Raw genomic sequence first — 18,486 nt, 5'->3', positions numbered from 1 at the left:
CTGAAAATTACACACTGTAGCTTTAAATCTATCTTTGCTCTCCTCTAATTCAGCTAGAAGTTCTGCAATCGCACCTTTTCTCTCACTCCAAACTTGGTGGTTGGCTGCATATTTAGCTTGCCTTCCCTGGAAATGCCTTTCCAAATTACTCTTTTTATTTTTTTGATAACCTCTACATTACAAAGCAAAAACGCAGGCAATCCTTCCACATTGATAATGAAAGCAAATGATTCGCTCCATTCTTCTTTGAATCATCTTTCTTATCAGCTATCTTCCTGTTTTCCTCCTGTTTGCCTGGCATCGTTCCATGCTGAAACCTGTGTTGCAGGCATCATAGCCTTTTTTTCATTGAAAGAAATGTTTGCATTTATTGTTTAAAGTTATTTATTATACAAATTTGTAAAGCATTGGAAAATATATTGAATGTTTGTTTGACCTGCACACCATATTGATAAAATAAACAAAAAGAAAAAAAAAAAAAATTTTCATAAATTTTTGAAAAAACCCCAGGGAGCCGCAAAGGGGTAGCTAAAGAGCAGCATACGGCCCAGAAGCCCCGGTTGCCGACTCCTGTTCTAGAGGATACCTTCATGTCTGGCTAAATCTTTGAAAAAAGTTTTTTGGTTGTTTTGGTGTGATGAAACATCAAAGTATACAGTAAGATAGCACTAATGGTATGTTTTTTTTTTTTTTTTTTCAATTCAGATTCAAATGTGATCTGCCAATCTCTGCCAGTTTTGACATCACGCCTTAAAGATAAAGAGCTGAAGGTCAATGCAACTTTTTTATCTGTTACTTGAGTCTGTGAACAAGACATGTTGCAGAGTATATTTGTTTTGAGTGTATGACCTTTACTCAGAAGGGCACTAATGCCTAGTCTAATTAATCTGGAAATTTTTAGAGAGGCCTAAGTGGGTAGTATTAACAAGTCAAAAAGCGCAAGACTGAAGGACTTCCAAAGAAGATTAAACATTGAAATGTAATAAAAACAGGTTCAAGGTCATGCTATTGCAGCTATTCAAGCTTTTTTCTTTTTTAATTGATATACACACTATTCATTTCATCACGGTCAAAACATGTGAAACTTTTATACAAATGGAAAGGATTTAAGATATTTACTCACCAGTTACTTGGTGCCACTGATGTCCATGATCCAAAGGATCCATTGGAATTATTATATGATAAAACTCTGATATAGCCTAAAAATGATTTCATCACATAAGGAGCACATGAGTTAAAAATAAGAGCCTTTGAAATGTTATTTTTTGATAAAGCTTATAGTTAGAGATAGCTCAGGTTATCCTGAGCTATCTCTATAGTTATGCTGCTATAAGCTTAGACTTCTGGAGGAGTATTTCCTTTTTTTCCATTTTTGATAAAAGAGTAACATAAGTTAATACATGGCTGAAGCTTAAGGTTTTTCTTCTTTTTTTCTTTTTCTAAAAGATTATGGCATTTATTTGTATTCATCCCCCTTTACTATGATATGCAAATTAAAATCCATTCCTTTATATAAGTGACATGATTAGTTACAAGAGTCACCTATGTCTAAATTTCAATCTCATTATAAATGCATAATTTCTGTAAAGGCCTCAGAAGTTTTTTGGATCACATTTATGAACAAGCAGAATGATGTACACCCTGAGACTGATCAGAAGGGAAGCTCTGAAGAAGTTGAAAATAATAACAATAATGAAATAAAATTCTTTGTATATCATCAATGATTATGCTTATGATTTTTTTTAACATTCTTTTTAAATGTTATTGTAAATGTTGTTAATGGAAAATTTAAATACTTAGCAAACAAATATTATCTGTGACATTTTCTTACCATGTTCAACGTAATCAAGAGCCTTATCTCGAGCAACAGAATTTAGACTGAACCACCCGCCACTCAAGTCAAGGTAGCGCAAAGCTAAAGTTGTTGGCGCTAATCTCTTCATCGTTTGTTCTAAACAGCCATACGGTAGTACAATGAGTTTTGAAACTTTCTCTGGAGAAAGAAGATTCCTCACATATGAACCACCAAAGCTGTTATCTGTTGATAAATGAGATGAAAGAATCAGATTTGTGTTTCTTACTTCAGTTCTCTGTCTAAATCTAACAGCAACCTACCTTGCATAGAAATTAATATATTTGAGCCCGAGTCAGGTACTGTGCCGTCTGGTAAAGCTCCATCAATATATATAATTTTTGAACTCCGTCCTGTTATAACAGAGAGATAAACCTAAGAATGAAAACTTTTACAACAGCCAAACAAGAATCAATGAGGAATAACCAAAACTCACCATCCAATTTGATCATAGTCGTTGTTTCCTCTGTCTCCAACTGTCCTTCAGTCTTCATCAAAATGAATCAGAAAAATAAGATTTCTATCAGCATGTATCACTGCCTTGTGTTCCTTCTTGAAATCAATTTTGAACAGAACTCCAAGTCTTTTACCTGTACTTTTAAGGTTTTTTGTAGCTGATCTATTCCATTGTCATGTTCAATATCATACAGGCGGATTTTAATTGGTAATGGACCAGTTTTTATGGGGACAACTGAAAAGGACACCAGCTGGGAAGAGTGCTTCTTAACAGTGATTTCAGTGTAGGAGTTGGTGGTGGTGGAAGCAGGAGAGCAAAGTCCTTCAACTTGTTCCATATGTACTGCCAACTGTGCAATGCAGGCGTAATAACAAAGCAGTATGAATCATGTTTAGAATATTTGAAATAAACAGTTTATGTTTTTTTAATTACTTATTCTATAAAATTTGATTACCGTTAAGTTTCTTTCACCGTAGTTGTAGATAACAGGCGAAATTGAGAGTTGCTCAAACTTTTTCACTGAGTACGGCAGCCTCAGCGACACAAATGTCTCCTTAAATGCTCTGATCTCAAGTGGCTTAACTACACACAGACCTGTAGGGAATAGAACACAAGTTTATTTGGCCATTATTAAAAGGCTATTCTCAAACAAAGTCTTCCTTTTGCATTCTGTAGTTTCACCTGTTTCTGGAGATAGTGTGATAACTTGAATTTCCCAAGTGGTGATGGAGTCAGGGAGGAATAAATTATGCCTAAAATGTTTTCAACAAAGTATACTTAAAAAAAATATATTAACACTGGTATGAAAAATTGTTTCTATTTTTATTTAACACAATTTGCATAAGTCAATCAGTTTGGATATATATTTTGCACTGAATAAAGAGAGTCAAACTGTTACATTTTTCTATGCTTGCTGTGGCAGAGTGCAACAGTATGATCCAGCCATTATAAATATCACCACATTCTAATTGATAACTTCTTACCTTTTTTTGTCATTTACCAAAAAATGCTTAAACTCAAAGCTTGGAGGAAAAAATTTTCTCATTTTCTCAGTTCTGAAAAAATAATCCTCCATTAGATCGGTAATTGCAGCTAACGGAAAGAAAACATGCATTAGTTATATAAACAACTTTAACTATATTTGGGAAATACCGAGTTAAGTCAATAGAAATATTGTTAATGTGTATAATCTTACTTCTTCCAAGTTGGCTCTGAGAATCCTCTATCATCTTTCTCTGTCTCAGTTTCTCTGCTGCAAGGCAGCACTTTAGGAAAGCATCCGCACATGTCTGATTTCCTTTCACCAGACGGACCCTGTCTGATCTTTTTCGACATGTACTTTCTCTCATTGGGATACGAGAAAATGCATGAGTACAACAGATTTGGAGGTCAGCATCTTGAAACTCTAATTCTAGAAGAGAAAAAAAAACATGCGTTTTCATTTTTTTTTTCTTTATAGATGTTTTATTCAAAGGAAATACAGGTCTAAAATCTTACTCAATTTAATTTTTTCCTCATTGAGGTCCACTGAACGCCTTGGTCTCACATTTTGTGACTCACACGTTATACCTGCATATGAAGTATAGATTGAAAGAATTTCAGTACATCAAGTGATGCAGCAGATAACTTGTTACATTTTTGATAAAGCAAAACAATGATGAGCACTTCATCAAATAGGTAGTTCAAGCTTTTTCAGCTTAATATCAGAGCCATCCAAATCTGATTTTTCACAACTGAGGTGTTTAGTGTGTTTAGAAGAAACTCTATCCCCACCCCCATTCCCTGAGAAATTTAAGTATTGGGTTTGAAGTGTAGATGCAGCAATACCACCAATGCGTAAAAACCTAAACAAACAAGGACAAAATAGTCTATACCCCTTGATTAATTAAAGAAGATTAAAAATGGTCACAGGAATAATTTGAAACTAACAAAAGCAATAAATAATGAATATATTCGTTGTGTTGTGTTGTATATTGTTCGTGCCACCAAATTAATAGAAAAACCTTAAGTCTTCGAGATGCAAAATATCTGCATGGTGTCATACTAATAAATAAAATTATTAAACCGGCGGGGAAGAGAATTATGGTACCTTTTAATGTCTTATTATGCCAAAAGTAAGTTTCTAAAGTGAATGTTAAGGAATACTTCATTGTTATTTTGGAAACCAAGTTCTGAAACTCAGAAATTGAGTATTGTTCTGAACTTGTACAGTACCACACTTGAATATTCAGTTACATATAAAACTTTGCTTGATAGATTTCTTTCTTACTTGTCCTCCATTTTTGCACAGACTGAGAAGCAAAAGCAAGGCCCGCATCTAGGAGCACTGCTTCTGGGTCAGATCCTCCACTGTATGCACAGCCGAGGTCATATGAGGCCATTGTAGAAAATACCTGCAAATACAAGGAAACTAGTTCTGATTGCTATTTCTAAAATGTCCTATGATTAGAACATCACTAAAAGATGTTTATTACCTGTTTGGGTGTCAATTTATTATCAGCTTTGAGACCATAGAAAGCCTTATCCACAGCCAGCAAAGCCACTGTAGCTGTCTGCCTATGTAAATCCAATTCCAGTTCAGTTTGTATTCCTGGCCTAGCCTGTCCTTTGTGTTGAACCTAAGTGAGAAAATATTCAAAAAATATTTTATGTATTAATTTTCATTTAACCTTATTAAAAACAAATCTTATATGAGCTGTGTTATACACGCATGTACTTTATATATAAAGTCAAATTAAGAATACATTTTTTTGACTTCCAAAAAAATACCTTTCAGCCATAGCTCTCACAAATAATATAAGAACAGTCCACCCTTAGGACATCATCAAATGAACTGAATTTTTTTTTTTGGGGGTTTCCCAATAACACTTATCTGCTCTGTTTACTCACCGTGACCTTTATCTCACATTCATCCCTGACATCGACCCACACAGAGTCTGCTATGATGTCGTCATTTTTGCTGTGATAGTAGCCAATTAGGCGGAAGGCTGGAACCATATTAGCTGTTATTCTCAAATTATGTTTAACTGATATACCAATGGGAAGTGAACCATTTTCTATTATCGTTCCACGGCTCAAAACCTGCAAGACATGAAAGCAAAGTTATTATTCATCACTAGTTTGTCTCCATTATCTCAACTCTTCGAATTTTGACTCAATTCTTTCTTATGGAACTGTTGTAACTGAATAACTTTGTTGGCTTCCTTGCTGCCACAAATTATTTCAGTGTTGAATCTGCATATAGACATTCTATGAGTTTGAGGTACAGTGCAGGTTTTTTCTTAGGCCACCAAGACAAATGTGCTGGAAGGCTATAGGTCATACACCATTTGTCATTTCCATTAGTATTCAACTTTCAACCATATCAAAATAATAATAATGAGAAAAAAATCTTGAAAAAATAATTTCTTGATACCTACTAAACTTTAAGGCCAATATTATCCGCTCTTATCTTTACCTCTTACCTGACTTTTTAAAATTAGTTCACTATACAGTGCACTTATTTATAGTACCGTAATAGATTCTCATTTGTTGTTAACATTGTCAAGTGTAAAGTTGATTTTCATTCATTTTAGCAGGTAAAAACAACTTCAACTGAAAACTTACATAATAGTGGGAAAAAAATATTCTGTAGAATATCTGTAAATTTTACAATAATGCTGGGCACTTTTTGTCAACTAAGAAACTTCCTCAAGAGAGTCTGTGGTTGTGAATACGTTGTGATAATTGAGTCTGTTTTGATTATCTCAAGATACTATAAAATTCAGAAGCAAACTTTAGTGCCATTGTACAGCTGACAGTCTGAAACAAGCCTAAAATGTACCCCCTTTTTGGCAAATATAGACTGAAGTGACAGTTCACAACAGATTTCATGAATTTACACATCCGACAGACTTAATACTGTCCACATAGAAAAATTAGCATTGTCTAACTTAAACAAAAAGCTTGCAAAACATAACAACTGTCTTTTGTGAAATTGTAAATTGTTACAATTTGCTAATATGATATCCCATCAGCATGATATAAATATTTTCAATTTGATATGTTTTTAGTAAAAAACAAAACTTGGTTGAAATATGCCTTATGAGGTGTTGGCTTTGGTATTTTCAAAAATATCCAAATATGTTACTAAAAGTTGAGTATGCTAAAGTGTTCAGACTGAAAGACATGATTCGTTTCTTCATAAAACATGTATACACTGCTGGGGATTCCTTTGATGGTGGGCTTTGCATCATTTTCTGATGTAAAACTCACCCAGTGGACGCACCTTGGATCCACATGTTTGTCCAAGGAGGACAAGAATTAAGGTCATCGGCTGATGACCTCGATTTTTCTGATGATCTTGGGACTGATGACTTCCTCCACCGGCCTATCTCTGCCCAGTACTCATTACCTTTCATCTGATCCACCTGCTTCAGCCTCTGTTTCACCAGCCTTCAAGCATTTCAAGCCTTTGGTAAGAGCCCTCAAGTCTTGGGGGAGAGTTCTCTAGCATACCTGAGTGTTTCTGATTGCCTGACCCTGACCGGTTTCTTTAACTGGACCTCTGAGCCTGCCTGTCTCTGTTCTGATCTGTTTGCCTGACCGACTGGATTTCTTCCTTGAATACATGGTCCTACTGTTCTGATCGAAGTCAAATGTGAACTTATCAAACTTCACAAATTTACAAAGCTTTGATTTAAGCATGTGTACTTTCCCAAATTGTTTACAGGCATAAGACACTTAATGCACTCCAAGAACAAGTATTTGTTGGATCATAAACCATGTTAATAATCTCTTAAAGTTTCTAAAAAACGTCCCCCAACTCAGTCTACAAGACACCTCCTGCAGAAATGTTCCCCATCACTGTGTTGACGACAAAAACACACAGCACACAGGATTTCTGTCTCTTTCCATGAAGCTGCCTGGGGTTCAAATTGGATGAGACAAGCTCATGGTGCTTTGCCCAAGACCCACATCTCCAGAATCACCAAGGCTAAATCATGATGGTTGACATTTCATAACTTAATTGCAGCAAAACAGAATGTTTACGAAATTTTTCTCTGAGCTTCAGAACTTACAGACCCAGACTGGAGGTTAAAGTCTCCTAAAGAAGCCTTTTCCTTGGTTTGTAGCACGTGGGACAAAGGGACAAAGGCCTAACAATATTTAATTCAAGTCATTGATTTGCATTGTGAATTGGTTTGAAAACATTCCAACTGCTCTTAATTAGTCAGAAGCTAATTTGATTACATCCCAAATTCTCCAAAATAAACTTTGGTTCCCAAACATAAAATCCATACTAAACTTTGACATTATTGCATCTTCTCATTGATTATGGGTTTCAACCACGTTTTTCCTTCCCCATAGTAGATTAGTTAAGTTGAGTTTCCCTAGTTTTTAGTAATTTAATCAAGAGTTTTTAACTGAAACATGTTTGATTTGCAGCTGAGGTATTTTTGTTAATAAACTCATATTTTGAATGGAAGTTGTGATGAATGTATGCCATATACGTGCACTTTCATTTGTTTTTCTTACACACAGCCAGAAGGGCATGTGTTCATACACAATATATGACAGTCCAAATAATATCAGATTAAATAACATATTTACCACCGTAAAGGGGTGGGTAATAAATATATTAAAGTTGCACATGTTACTTCTTTCAAAACAGTCTTGCCCGTTATGTTAATTTTTTGTAAACAATAATGAAGTTGGTGAAATAAAAAAGGACATTAGTCTGAATTCATTTCCTTTTCACATAGAAATGTGTGTTTTTTCAGTATCTGATTTCAGTATCTGATTTATATTGCTTATACTTACCAGGTAATATATATATCCATTGCTTGGTCCATTGATAGTGTTAAATGTTACAGATAATGATTCATCCATATTGTAAACTTTGTTGGTAATTGATATGTAAAGGTAACTTCCTCGTTTGGATGAACTGGCTTTTAGATGTTTGCTCCTTTGAAGACCATCTGTTGAAACCTGCAAGAGTCAAAGGCTGAAGCATTTGAAAGTGGACCACAGTAAAACACATACGACTGAAATTGTAAATACTAACATCAACTGTAATCTCAGAGGTAGAGATAATATTAAAGGTATGAAACAATCCTCCATCCTGATCTGTGGTGCCTTGATGAAACGGCTGTTCAGATGCACTTATAGATATATTTACTGGGACACGAACTGCTGGGGTGCCGTCAGGGTGACGAACAACAACCTACAATACAAAATAGTATAAAATTATTATAAGCGAACAAAGGGAAGAAAAAAAAAAACACAAAAAAGATTGCACTCTGACTTACCACAACATCTAGTGGAACACCAGGAATAAAATGTGAACGAGTTCGAGACAGATCTATGTTGTATTTATGTGACAAGATGGGAAGGTAAATGTCTCCCTGTTGTACTTCACCACCTTAAAGAATAAATGGAGAAAGTCATATGACTAAGATATTGTGGTAATATAAAGGCTGATATTTTTAGTGTATAAACAACTTAAATCAGAAAAAAGTTAAATAGATCTACAGCTTAAATAATAAATGTAGTCTTGATGAAGACAATACTGTCCCTCCACTTATTCAAGAATCAACCATGATAGAAAGCTCTGGGCTATACCAAGATCCTAAAAAATTATCCCAATCTTAACTTTTCTAAAGATGCAACAATTTCCACAGTTTCACAATTCATTAATCATTTAAAATGAACCAAAATGGATTAGCCTTGTGTGAAAAAAAGTGTACCTCTTGGCAGATTTTCTGTGATAGTATTTTGTCTCTAATTGGTAAAATTCAACAAGAAAAATAAGGACAAAACAGTTGAGCATCATCAGCATAATAGTAGTTATATATATCTCATGTTGTCTAATAATTGTACCTATTTGAAGTAATTATATAGTAAAGAAAATATGGCCCGAACACTGAACCCTGTGGTACTCCATAGGTAACATTTGAGTTATGATAACATATTATCATCGATATTAACAAACTACAATATTTGTAAAACAACCAACTGGTTTTCCTTTTCTCCTACACTGTTTACATTCTGATCACAGTTGCACTTTATAAATGGTAAAGTTAATTTCACTTTTGTAAGCTGCTCATTCACTTTTGAAAAGCTGTATACATCGAAATTTCAGACTGTATACACTCTGTATATGTACAAGATATAAAGTTTGTCTAAGTCTGTCTCGAATGGTTGAAGTGGTATTAGAACAAGATTGAGTTTCGTGTCTTTGTGATTTAAGAAATACTACAGAAAAGATTATTTTTTGTTTTGCATATAATAATCACTACCTTTAAACTAGTTCTTTACTTTTTTAAGTAGAATTGCTAAGTCTTTACCAGGTAGAAGGAATATCAAAAGTAGGATATTAAGAGTGCTTTTACTTTGAATGTTGGTGACAAAAACTCCTATGTAAAGTTGAGATCCACTTTTCTGTAATTCAGTGAGGGAGGAGTCCAGCTGTTTCCAGTCAATGTCTTTTAACTTAAGAGTGGCTGTTGCTCTTCCATTCAGAACCTGAAAAAAATATAAGGTTTTTTGTAATTTTGCAACACCTGAAGGATCCAAACAAAAGCCAGCAAACAAAGTTATCTCGTACCGAACCAGTCAGCTTCAGACCACTAATAATCTGCAGTTCACCATTCTTCTTAACACCAAACTTGCAGTGGTAGCCACCTTTGACTTCTTCACCATATGAATACCTAAAAAAAAAAAAAAAAAAAAAGCAGGAAAATGTCTGGATGTAGACAAAATGCATCCCCAGAAGAACAAAATTTATTCATATCGCCGGTAGATTTCGGTTTCAAGTACTCTTATTTTATTTACAATATGCTTTTAGCAGAAAGTTAAATCTGTGTTGATTTTCAGAGTAACTGGACAAATACTAAAAGAAACCTGAAAAGTTGGTACTCAATTCTTTGCAGATTACAACTGAAACTCTAAATATGCAAATTGACTTAAAGTAATCTTGAAGGCCTTTCAAAAATATTTGTCAAAGGAGATCCTAAGTAAAAGATTCCTTTGTAAAAGAGATCCTAAGTACCATACTGGGGTACAAAATTATTTGTTAAAAAATCATTTTGATTTTGAAAGTTAACCTTGAAATCAAGTAAGATGATTCACACTTACATTGCTGAAATGGTGAAGTCAAACTGTTGATCATTCAACAATATGTAATGCCGCTCTGCTTCAATTCTTACTTCAAAACTTGGTAAAACTATAAACAGGAGGAAAATAAGGCAGGTTTGTATGGATATATTTTAAAAGATAACAGAACATTTTGGATGATTTGAGCAAAAAAATCAACATCTTAAATCCGATTTGTCCTACCAAACTTTTGGACTTTGAACTCTCGTACAGCTGCATTTGCTTCATCACCCTCATAGTGTGCTGTGATCTTGAAAGTTCCCATTCTATATCAAGAAAAAAATCTCTAATAACTGCTGTTGGTTATATTTTGATGTTAGTCACAATGTAAAGCAAAACTCCTTTAACATACTCAGATGCACTTGGTATTGGGAAATTGCCTTGGAAAATCCCTCCAGCTGCAGTCCTCAAGGAGTTCATTATTTTGTTTCCAGCAGCATTCTGTTTAAAACCAAAGAAATGAATATTGCACATTAAATTGTTTTGTAAAATCTGTTCTGAACATCAAAATTCCCATATTAAGAAAAATTCACTTTATAAATATTTTAGAAAGGTAACGTGTCCTGAAGCCTGTGTATGGGATCCAAAAATGAAAAAAACTTTGCCCTCGCTCACTGCATTTCTCCACCTCTCAGCTAATGTTAATTAAGATGTTCTATTTGAAAACCATGTCCTTTATGATGTCATAAGGGGAGATAAGCTGCCCAAAGCAGTCTGTCTCTTGCAGCAACAGAGAGACAGCTACAGGCTTCATTTTATGCATTATTCCATGCTTCGAGGCTATCTTTGCGAACACTGACTGGTTGTCATGGTAGCAGGTTGTGGGGACATGGCCTTCAGGAGGATGGGGGTGTGGAAAGCCAAAACAACTCATTTAGAAGAGGGCTTAATAAGACAATTTTCAGTAAAGGCTGTCTGCCTAATCTGAGAGAAATATTCCTGCACAGATGCTACAAACATGCTCCGAGGTCCTCACTGTTAAGATTTTATTTTCAAATGTACACTATTTTGGGACCTTTAATAGGAGTGAAAAAAATCTACTCACAAACACTGATATCAACACAGATTCCTCATGTGGCCTTAACATGTGGTTAAGTGTGAAGATCCTGTAATTCACTACAATAAAATAACAAAGAATGTTTAATTCTACTGTATTGTAAATTGTTAGGAAAATTGGCATATAGCTTTTACCTTTCTGTGTTGGGTTATACATTGGCTGATCAGTCTGTATGAAGATATATCCCCTGTGTTTTGAAACCAGCACCTTTGTTATTGTCCTCTGTCTTTCATTAGGGATTTCCGCCACAAGATGGAGATAAGGTATTTTACCAATTTTTGACCATTGGTCTCTGTCTATCTGTGAACATGCAGGTAAGAAAGACAGTAAATAAAATGTATGTTAGTTTTCAGATTACATTCTGTACAAAGGAACTTTTATACCATTAGCTCAACTGTGTCTGGTTTATCTTCTGTGCGACACATTGCAGTTTCCTGTTCAGACACGAGAGCCCCATACTGGCTTTCCAGGTATACTTTGAACCGTTTGTTTAGGTATTGACCTCCAACCTGGACAAGCACCTTCTCTTTGACACCGAGGTGAAAGACATTTGGGGCTGTGATGAAGACTCTGTACACAAATTGACAATGTTCAGATTGTATTCTATCCTTAAGTGGCATGCTTAACATTTTACTAAATTAAATGCATGCTTATAAACTGTTGTGCCATGTATTTTGCATTTTATAATAGTTAGTTTATATACAATAATTTGGGGGAAAAAAGTTTTTGGAATGATTAGCGAAATAAATTTAGCCACACTAATTAATGTTGTCCACATGCATGACAAAAAGTTGTTAGACATTGCATAAACAATAGATATCTGTTTATTTACCTTTCGCCCAATGTCTCCTTCAGAGCTGAAAGGAGAAGAAGCACGAAAACCAGACAGCACTTCATTTTGCTGTCTCTGTTACTCTGCCTTTGTTTGCCTGCTCCCCCAAATTGTTGTTTTATAAGGCTCCCACCCCTTTATTTCTCAATCACTGCACCTGACATTGTTCCCAGTTTGTTTTTCACTGCTGAGACAACTTAGTGAGGTCTTTTGGAGAAAAGCAATCACCAGATAGCAGTCTGTTCTTCATTAGATGTGTTAAAAGGCAACAAAATCATTTAAAAGGTTATAAAATGTTATGTGATGGAGAAAAATAATCATACAGCATTCTTAATACCAGAAAATGTATTTAAGCATTTGTGCCTATAATAATTTATATATCAAGAAGAGTAAAAATATAAATCAGATTGAAGCACAAGTTGCAAGAGCTTAAGAGATGGGATTCTTTTAACTTGGCTTTAAAATTGTTTGTTTCACTGTTTGGCTCACGGTGGGGAAAGTGTTTTCTTAGGTTTCACAATGTGTAACTCTCTTCTCATTGGTCATTGCAAGTGAGCCAAATTTCCCCAAAATCATGTGATTTACCAGAAATCAAGTGCTCTCTATTTTAGTGCATGACTAAACAAAATTGTGTTTAAACAGGGCTCCAGAAAAAATCTGTCCAAAATGTTAACTACTTACAGTTGTTGAACTTAAAGCTAGCAAAATGCTTTACACTAATCATTCATGCTATGTAAGTTTTGTAAGTTTTTACTATTTTGCAGACCTCTGTACACGCTCTTTACATATCTTTTTAATCATCTACACCAGCTTGTTTATCTGCAGAGGTCAATGTGAAACATTTGTGAACGGTCTGTACACTTCTCAAGCCCACTATCAAGGAAACATAATAGTGTACACAGAGACAACCATGTATGCAGAGACTCTCATAAGAATTATGTAGAATACACAAATCAAACTAACTTGCTTTTGTTTGGCTGGCTGGAGAAAATGTAAAATCCATACTCACATAAAGCATTTGCCTTGTTTAGTTTTTTAGTTTTGTATGTTTTTTTTGCTCTGCCCTAAATACTTTGTTGACATTATGCTATCTAGAAAAAATATCTTTACCACTTGAATTTCTCAAGAATCCAGAAGCTTTCATCTTTAATATTAGTATTTTTTTTGAAGAAATTTGATGACTGATTTCTACTTATTTATATATTTTTTCCTAAATTGTTTATTGTTTTCTATAAATAATAGATGACCTTTTAGTCATGAATACTGTTTCAAATGCTTCCTGATGATTGATAACTGATCTATCAAGTTTAAAAGAATCCTCATTGCTAAAATTTTTTTTACGTTTTGTCCCATTGATATCACCAGAAGTTTGCTGTCGCACTCAGAAAACATAACAACATCAAAAAGAAGACAACAGACAACCAAAGTAAATATCAAAAAAGCTTTAAGATCCTTTAGATATGTATGTGTTTGGATGATTATAAAACATTATTGTAGTGGCACATATCTGTAGCTGCAGATTAGCATTTAGGATTAGTGTGTATCCGTGAACACCAGAAACCCAACTCCTGTGGTATCTATGCATGGGCATGCTCATGAATAAAGGTTTACAAAACTTCTGAATGAAAATATGAATAATAGCAGGTGTGATTGGCCCCAGGAGGCCTAGGCCTTGCCTGGCAGCCACCAGGAAATGAGACCTTGCCCAATGAAGTAACCAACCCCATTTCTAAATAACTATCAGAAAACCAGCAGACACAGGCACCTGTCAATGGTTGGGAACATAAAAAGGGCAAGGAGGTAGGCCCTGCTCATACGTGGGGCCTAAAATGTTCAGTAGTTGTTGCAGGTGAGGCAAACACTCAACCTGACACGTAGACAATGACAAATTCAAACATCCAGTCACATTCACAAAAGAGCCACAGAGAGCCAAACAGATGCAGACACTAAACATATGTTTCACTTTTCATTTCCAGTCTTATTTATTTGAAGTTCCAAATACGTAACTCTTTATATTTTTAGTTGGGAAGCAGATGCACAAGAAAAATATATTATTTTGCTGCATGTCACACTTGTTTCCTGGGAAATTTAAAACATTGTTTTGGGCTGTAAACATGGCCAAGTATTCCAGGTTAAACCATAACCTGACCTTATTCTGTTAATCCACCCCAGGGTTAGATTAGTCCACATGTAAATCAGGGCTGTACCCTTGGCTTTTTTATCAGGGCCACTAGTGACAGGTTTGGTGGAAGTTTGTAGATGACTCAAATGCAGACACGGACGCAGAGATGGTTTCTTGTAGGTTTAATGATGAATTTGGTGGCAACAGCAGCATAAATACAGACTGAACAGGCAGTGAACTTGGGAAACAAAATGAGGAGACACTTTGGAGAACTGCAGAAAGGAGGATATATATAGGAGGGATTAGCTAATTGGGAGCATGTGTGGACAGAAGCAGCTAAGAGAAAAGGAGAGGGGGTTAAGCAGACTAAGAGGGCTAAACTAAAATTAGAAAAGAACTGAAATGAATCAAAAGGGAAATAAGACCAATGACAAGAAAATAAAGAATAACCGAGGAAAACTACAGGATAAGGGAAGGGACTGGAGAAAAGATAAGATTAAAACTAAGGGAAACACATTCCAGGACATTACAACTATTCTCTTTTTTATGTTATTTTTTTGATACCATATACACTCTTTTTATATTGTCAGTCGTATATTTATCCCATTTTACTTAAACTCTTTGTACTATATAAGCTAATGGAACCAGAATTTCCCTGAAGGAGTAATTCCAAGGGGATAAATAAAGTTGAGTCTAAATCTAAGTCTAAGAATACAAAAATGATATAAATCTTGACAACACAGAATAATATAAAATAAAGCATAGCTGAGAACCCAAAATGTAAACTTAGAAGTCTAGAATAGCAGATCACAACACAGAAGAAAATTAAGGAGCTCTACGAATTTTCTCATAAAGCAACTTAAAAAAAAATAAATAATAACAAACCAATAATTCATATGTTGTGAGGCTTTTTTTTTTTTTTCTCAAATGGGTCACAAACCTGTCCAGGGTGTACCCCCCCTCTTGCCCGTAGATAGTTGGAGATAGGCACCAGCACCCTTTGCTGGGTTGACTTGGGATAAGTGTGACGGACAATGGATGGATGGATGGATGGATGTATCACAAATCCTAAAATAACTTCCTGGTTCAGCTTTTTGCAATATAAAGATGTCCACAAACTTAAGCCAAAGGAAGAGTTGGATCAGATCTGACTTAAATTTGTAGACCTTGTAAGCGGTGTTGCCCTGTGATAGACTGGCGACCTGTCCATGGTGTACCCCGCCTCTCGTCCATCTCCAGCTGGAGATAGGCACCAGTACCTCTCGTGACCCCGGCTGGTATCAGTGTAATGGAAGATGGATGGATGGATGGATGGATGGATATTTGCGGGGTTGCTAAAAATAATCAAAACACTAAATGCTAAAGGAATATCCTGTTTGCTGATCTCCTATTAAAATAAAAATAGAGACCCCTTCTGTTCATCTAAATAACAATTTATCCAGGTTTTACCCCAACCATTGTCATACAGTATGGCATTTATAGCACTTATTTTTCCTCTAAGACCAGTCATAATAATTTAGATTATCTGAGATTTCTGCTTTCCTTAGATAACTGATATCCATACCAGAAAAAGTTATGTTAAAAAGGATCATGTTTAGACTTCATAGGTCCATGCCTCATGCTGTCAAGGTTACGCTGGTAAAACCCAGAGGTTTACACCTCAGTTAAGCTGAGGTGAGAGCAGGACCGATGCTGAAGGATAGACTGTCCCAATTAACAACTGATCAAATCCAGCCTTATTTTTTTTTTAGGTCTTCGAAGGACCAGGCCTATAGGCAGGGTTCTCCTCAAGGATTTTTTATGAGGGTGGTTGTGGATGTGGGTGTGGATGGGGCTGAGCTAATCACATATTTGCATATTATTGGTGCACCAACTTTAACGGGACAGAAAGTGATAAAAATGTTCCAAATGCATTTAAAAATCAAGATAAACTTAAGAAAACATTTGTGAATGTTCTAGAAGGTTATTTTAAACCTGAACTGAAACTAAATGTTGTATTTAAAGTTCAACTTAAAGACAGTTAACAGAGGTACATAGTGAATGAAATTATGTATGAATTCAATCTTGATTAAATAAAAAATCTAAATGAATTTATCTTATTATTTATTTATCTTATTTATTTTATTAATGAATCTATTTTAGTACAACAGGTTGAAATGAAAAAAAAAGAAAATATTACATTTACATCCAATTAACTCATTAAAATGAGACTAGAACATTTAGACAATGTAAAACAATGATAAAAAATGTTTTATGGAACGTGTTGACACTAAAACGGCGGCGTTGGTTTTCAGAGACAAAAGTTTGCAATGACATCATTGTCCTGTTTTGAAGCAAATGGTTTTGTGTTTTCTTTTATCAATATTACAAGTGATATTCTGTGATCAAATGTGAAGAATTAAGTAACAAACCTCATCTTTCATAAAGATATTTCAAGCTTCATGCACAGTAAGTTGGAATTGAGGCAGAGCAAAATCGATCAGCTCTTCCTACTCTGTGATGCTCCCGACGAGGGGATACAAATCCTGTCAGGGATAACTACCTTGGCACGACACCTGTCATTTGTAAGGCAACAGTGACGTCTCATAACAGGTTCCCTAAGTAGGCTATATGCAAATTTAGCATTTGACTTTTTAAAAAAATTCCTTATCCTATTTTAATAATAAAACACAAACTTGTAGCCTTTCAAGCCTGGCTTATTTTAGGACCCAAATGTGAATATAAAGGAATGAACTCTGTACAAACTATTTTCTTTTTGTTTTAGTATCCGCACCGATCTATATTTAGTTGCAAATATGATTTTAACCCTGTATTTAAGTTCTGCATTATCCAAATAACTTAAACTGAGTTTTAAAAGCAGTTCCAGAGCATAAGACTTTGCACTGATGTATTATTTTATAAATATGCTCAAATGTGCACTGCTTAGACAAGAAAAACAAAAAAACAAAATAGAGAAGCTACAGCTAGGCAAAAAAAAATTATTTAAATATCCAAAACTCAAGACCATGTTTTTCCTTGACAGTTTGCTAGTTGTGATTTCTTCATAATGTATGCCAAAGCTGGCATCATCTCAGTATGTGTGCTGTGACTAAAAAGGGAAGCCAGTGGGAGTGGGGAGCATGATGTCCATCCACAACTCCTGGATATGGATCAGTAGTACAAGAATTGCGTTTGGACAATCAACCCCAGTGTCCCTGTCAAACTTTGGATGAGCAGAAAGGACGTCAGCGTTGTTCAGCTTTCCCAGATGACTGATGAAATAGGATAAATGGTGAATTAAAATCATTTAGAAGTAACATGATTTCAAAACTTTCTGAGAGAAATTTACAAAGTATATTCTTTATGTATGTTTGTTTGGTTTAAATAAGACTACTGGTATCCAGTAGATGCATATTAGTCAAGATTCTTAAGTTCACCAATTGCAATAATCTAACCATAGAAAAAATGGAAAATGGGAATACTTACATTTACTTTAAAAAACACAGATATAATAGTCCAAAAGTTGACGTTATTAAAACCTCAAAATTTCAAACACAATATTCTTTGAAGTGGTCTCTGTATCCTTCAAACATCCTCACTGACTGCTTGCTCAGTTTGCTTCTCAGTGCTCTCTTCTCTATCACTTCCCCTCTATCCATCTCATTTCATGCAGGACTGGGGTTTCCTAAGAGACAGGGCTTCAATGGAGACAATCTGCTTTTCTTCAATTAACACTAAGAGTGACAGAAGGAAAAGAATGGAGAGGGGCAGGCTCAGAGGAAAAGCTAAAGGAGCGGGGAGTGTATTGGTAAATAAGATGGTAAAGTTTGATCACTTTTTGGTAAGCATATAGTACATGATTTAACGTTCAACTTTCATTAAGGAAACATATGATAAAACAAGAAAAGTTCAGACTGTAGTTGATTTCTTTTTGTTAAACAGAAAACATTCCTTTTGATTTGTGACACCGATTCTCAATATATATATATGTATATATATATATATATATATATATATATATATATATATATATATATATATATATATATAT

The 18,486-nt window shown here is 34.8% G+C and overlaps 1 protein-coding gene across 1 annotated transcript in view; it reads right to left on the bottom strand.

Annotated features, from left to right (window-relative positions):
• LOC107102532 (complement C4-B-like) overlaps positions 1-12,512 on the bottom strand; it is a 26,219-nt gene extending 13,707 nt beyond the window's left edge. Inside the window, exons 1-25 of the mRNA XM_015401876.1 lie at positions 12,335-12,512; positions 11,886-12,072; positions 11,637-11,802; positions 11,491-11,561; positions 10,798-10,886; positions 10,629-10,711; positions 10,428-10,515; positions 9,898-10,000; positions 9,683-9,815; positions 8,600-8,712; positions 8,356-8,514; positions 8,112-8,279; positions 5,199-5,390; positions 4,784-4,927; positions 4,579-4,702; positions 3,807-3,878; positions 3,505-3,720; positions 3,293-3,401; positions 2,991-3,061; positions 2,764-2,903; positions 2,443-2,658; positions 2,289-2,340; positions 2,116-2,205; positions 1,832-2,038; positions 1,124-1,199 (exon numbers count right to left, since the gene is read on the bottom strand). Coding sequence (XP_015257362.1) covers positions 1,124-1,199; positions 1,832-2,038; positions 2,116-2,205; positions 2,289-2,340; positions 2,443-2,658; positions 2,764-2,903; positions 2,991-3,061; positions 3,293-3,401; positions 3,505-3,720; positions 3,807-3,878; positions 4,579-4,702; positions 4,784-4,927; positions 5,199-5,390; positions 8,112-8,279; positions 8,356-8,514; positions 8,600-8,712; positions 9,683-9,815; positions 9,898-10,000; positions 10,428-10,515; positions 10,629-10,711; positions 10,798-10,886; positions 11,491-11,561; positions 11,637-11,802; positions 11,886-12,072; positions 12,335-12,399 — 3,134 coding nt within the window. The 5' untranslated portion in view covers positions 12,400-12,512. The remainder of the gene's footprint in view (positions 1-1,123; positions 1,200-1,831; positions 2,039-2,115; positions 2,206-2,288; positions 2,341-2,442; positions 2,659-2,763; positions 2,904-2,990; positions 3,062-3,292; positions 3,402-3,504; positions 3,721-3,806; positions 3,879-4,578; positions 4,703-4,783; positions 4,928-5,198; positions 5,391-8,111; positions 8,280-8,355; positions 8,515-8,599; positions 8,713-9,682; positions 9,816-9,897; positions 10,001-10,427; positions 10,516-10,628; positions 10,712-10,797; positions 10,887-11,490; positions 11,562-11,636; positions 11,803-11,885; positions 12,073-12,334) is intronic.
• Positions 12,513-18,486: the final 5,974 nt, after the last annotated feature.

This window comes from Cyprinodon variegatus, unplaced genomic scaffold (assembly GCF_000732505.1).
Source record: "Cyprinodon variegatus isolate N-32 unplaced genomic scaffold, C_variegatus-1.0 Scaffold1271, whole genome shotgun sequence".
NCBI lineage: Eukaryota > Metazoa > Chordata > Actinopteri > Cyprinodontiformes > Cyprinodontidae > Cyprinodon > Cyprinodon variegatus.
The sequence above is the reverse complement of the archived record's forward strand: the minus strand, read 5'-3'. Positions and strand labels throughout refer to the sequence as shown.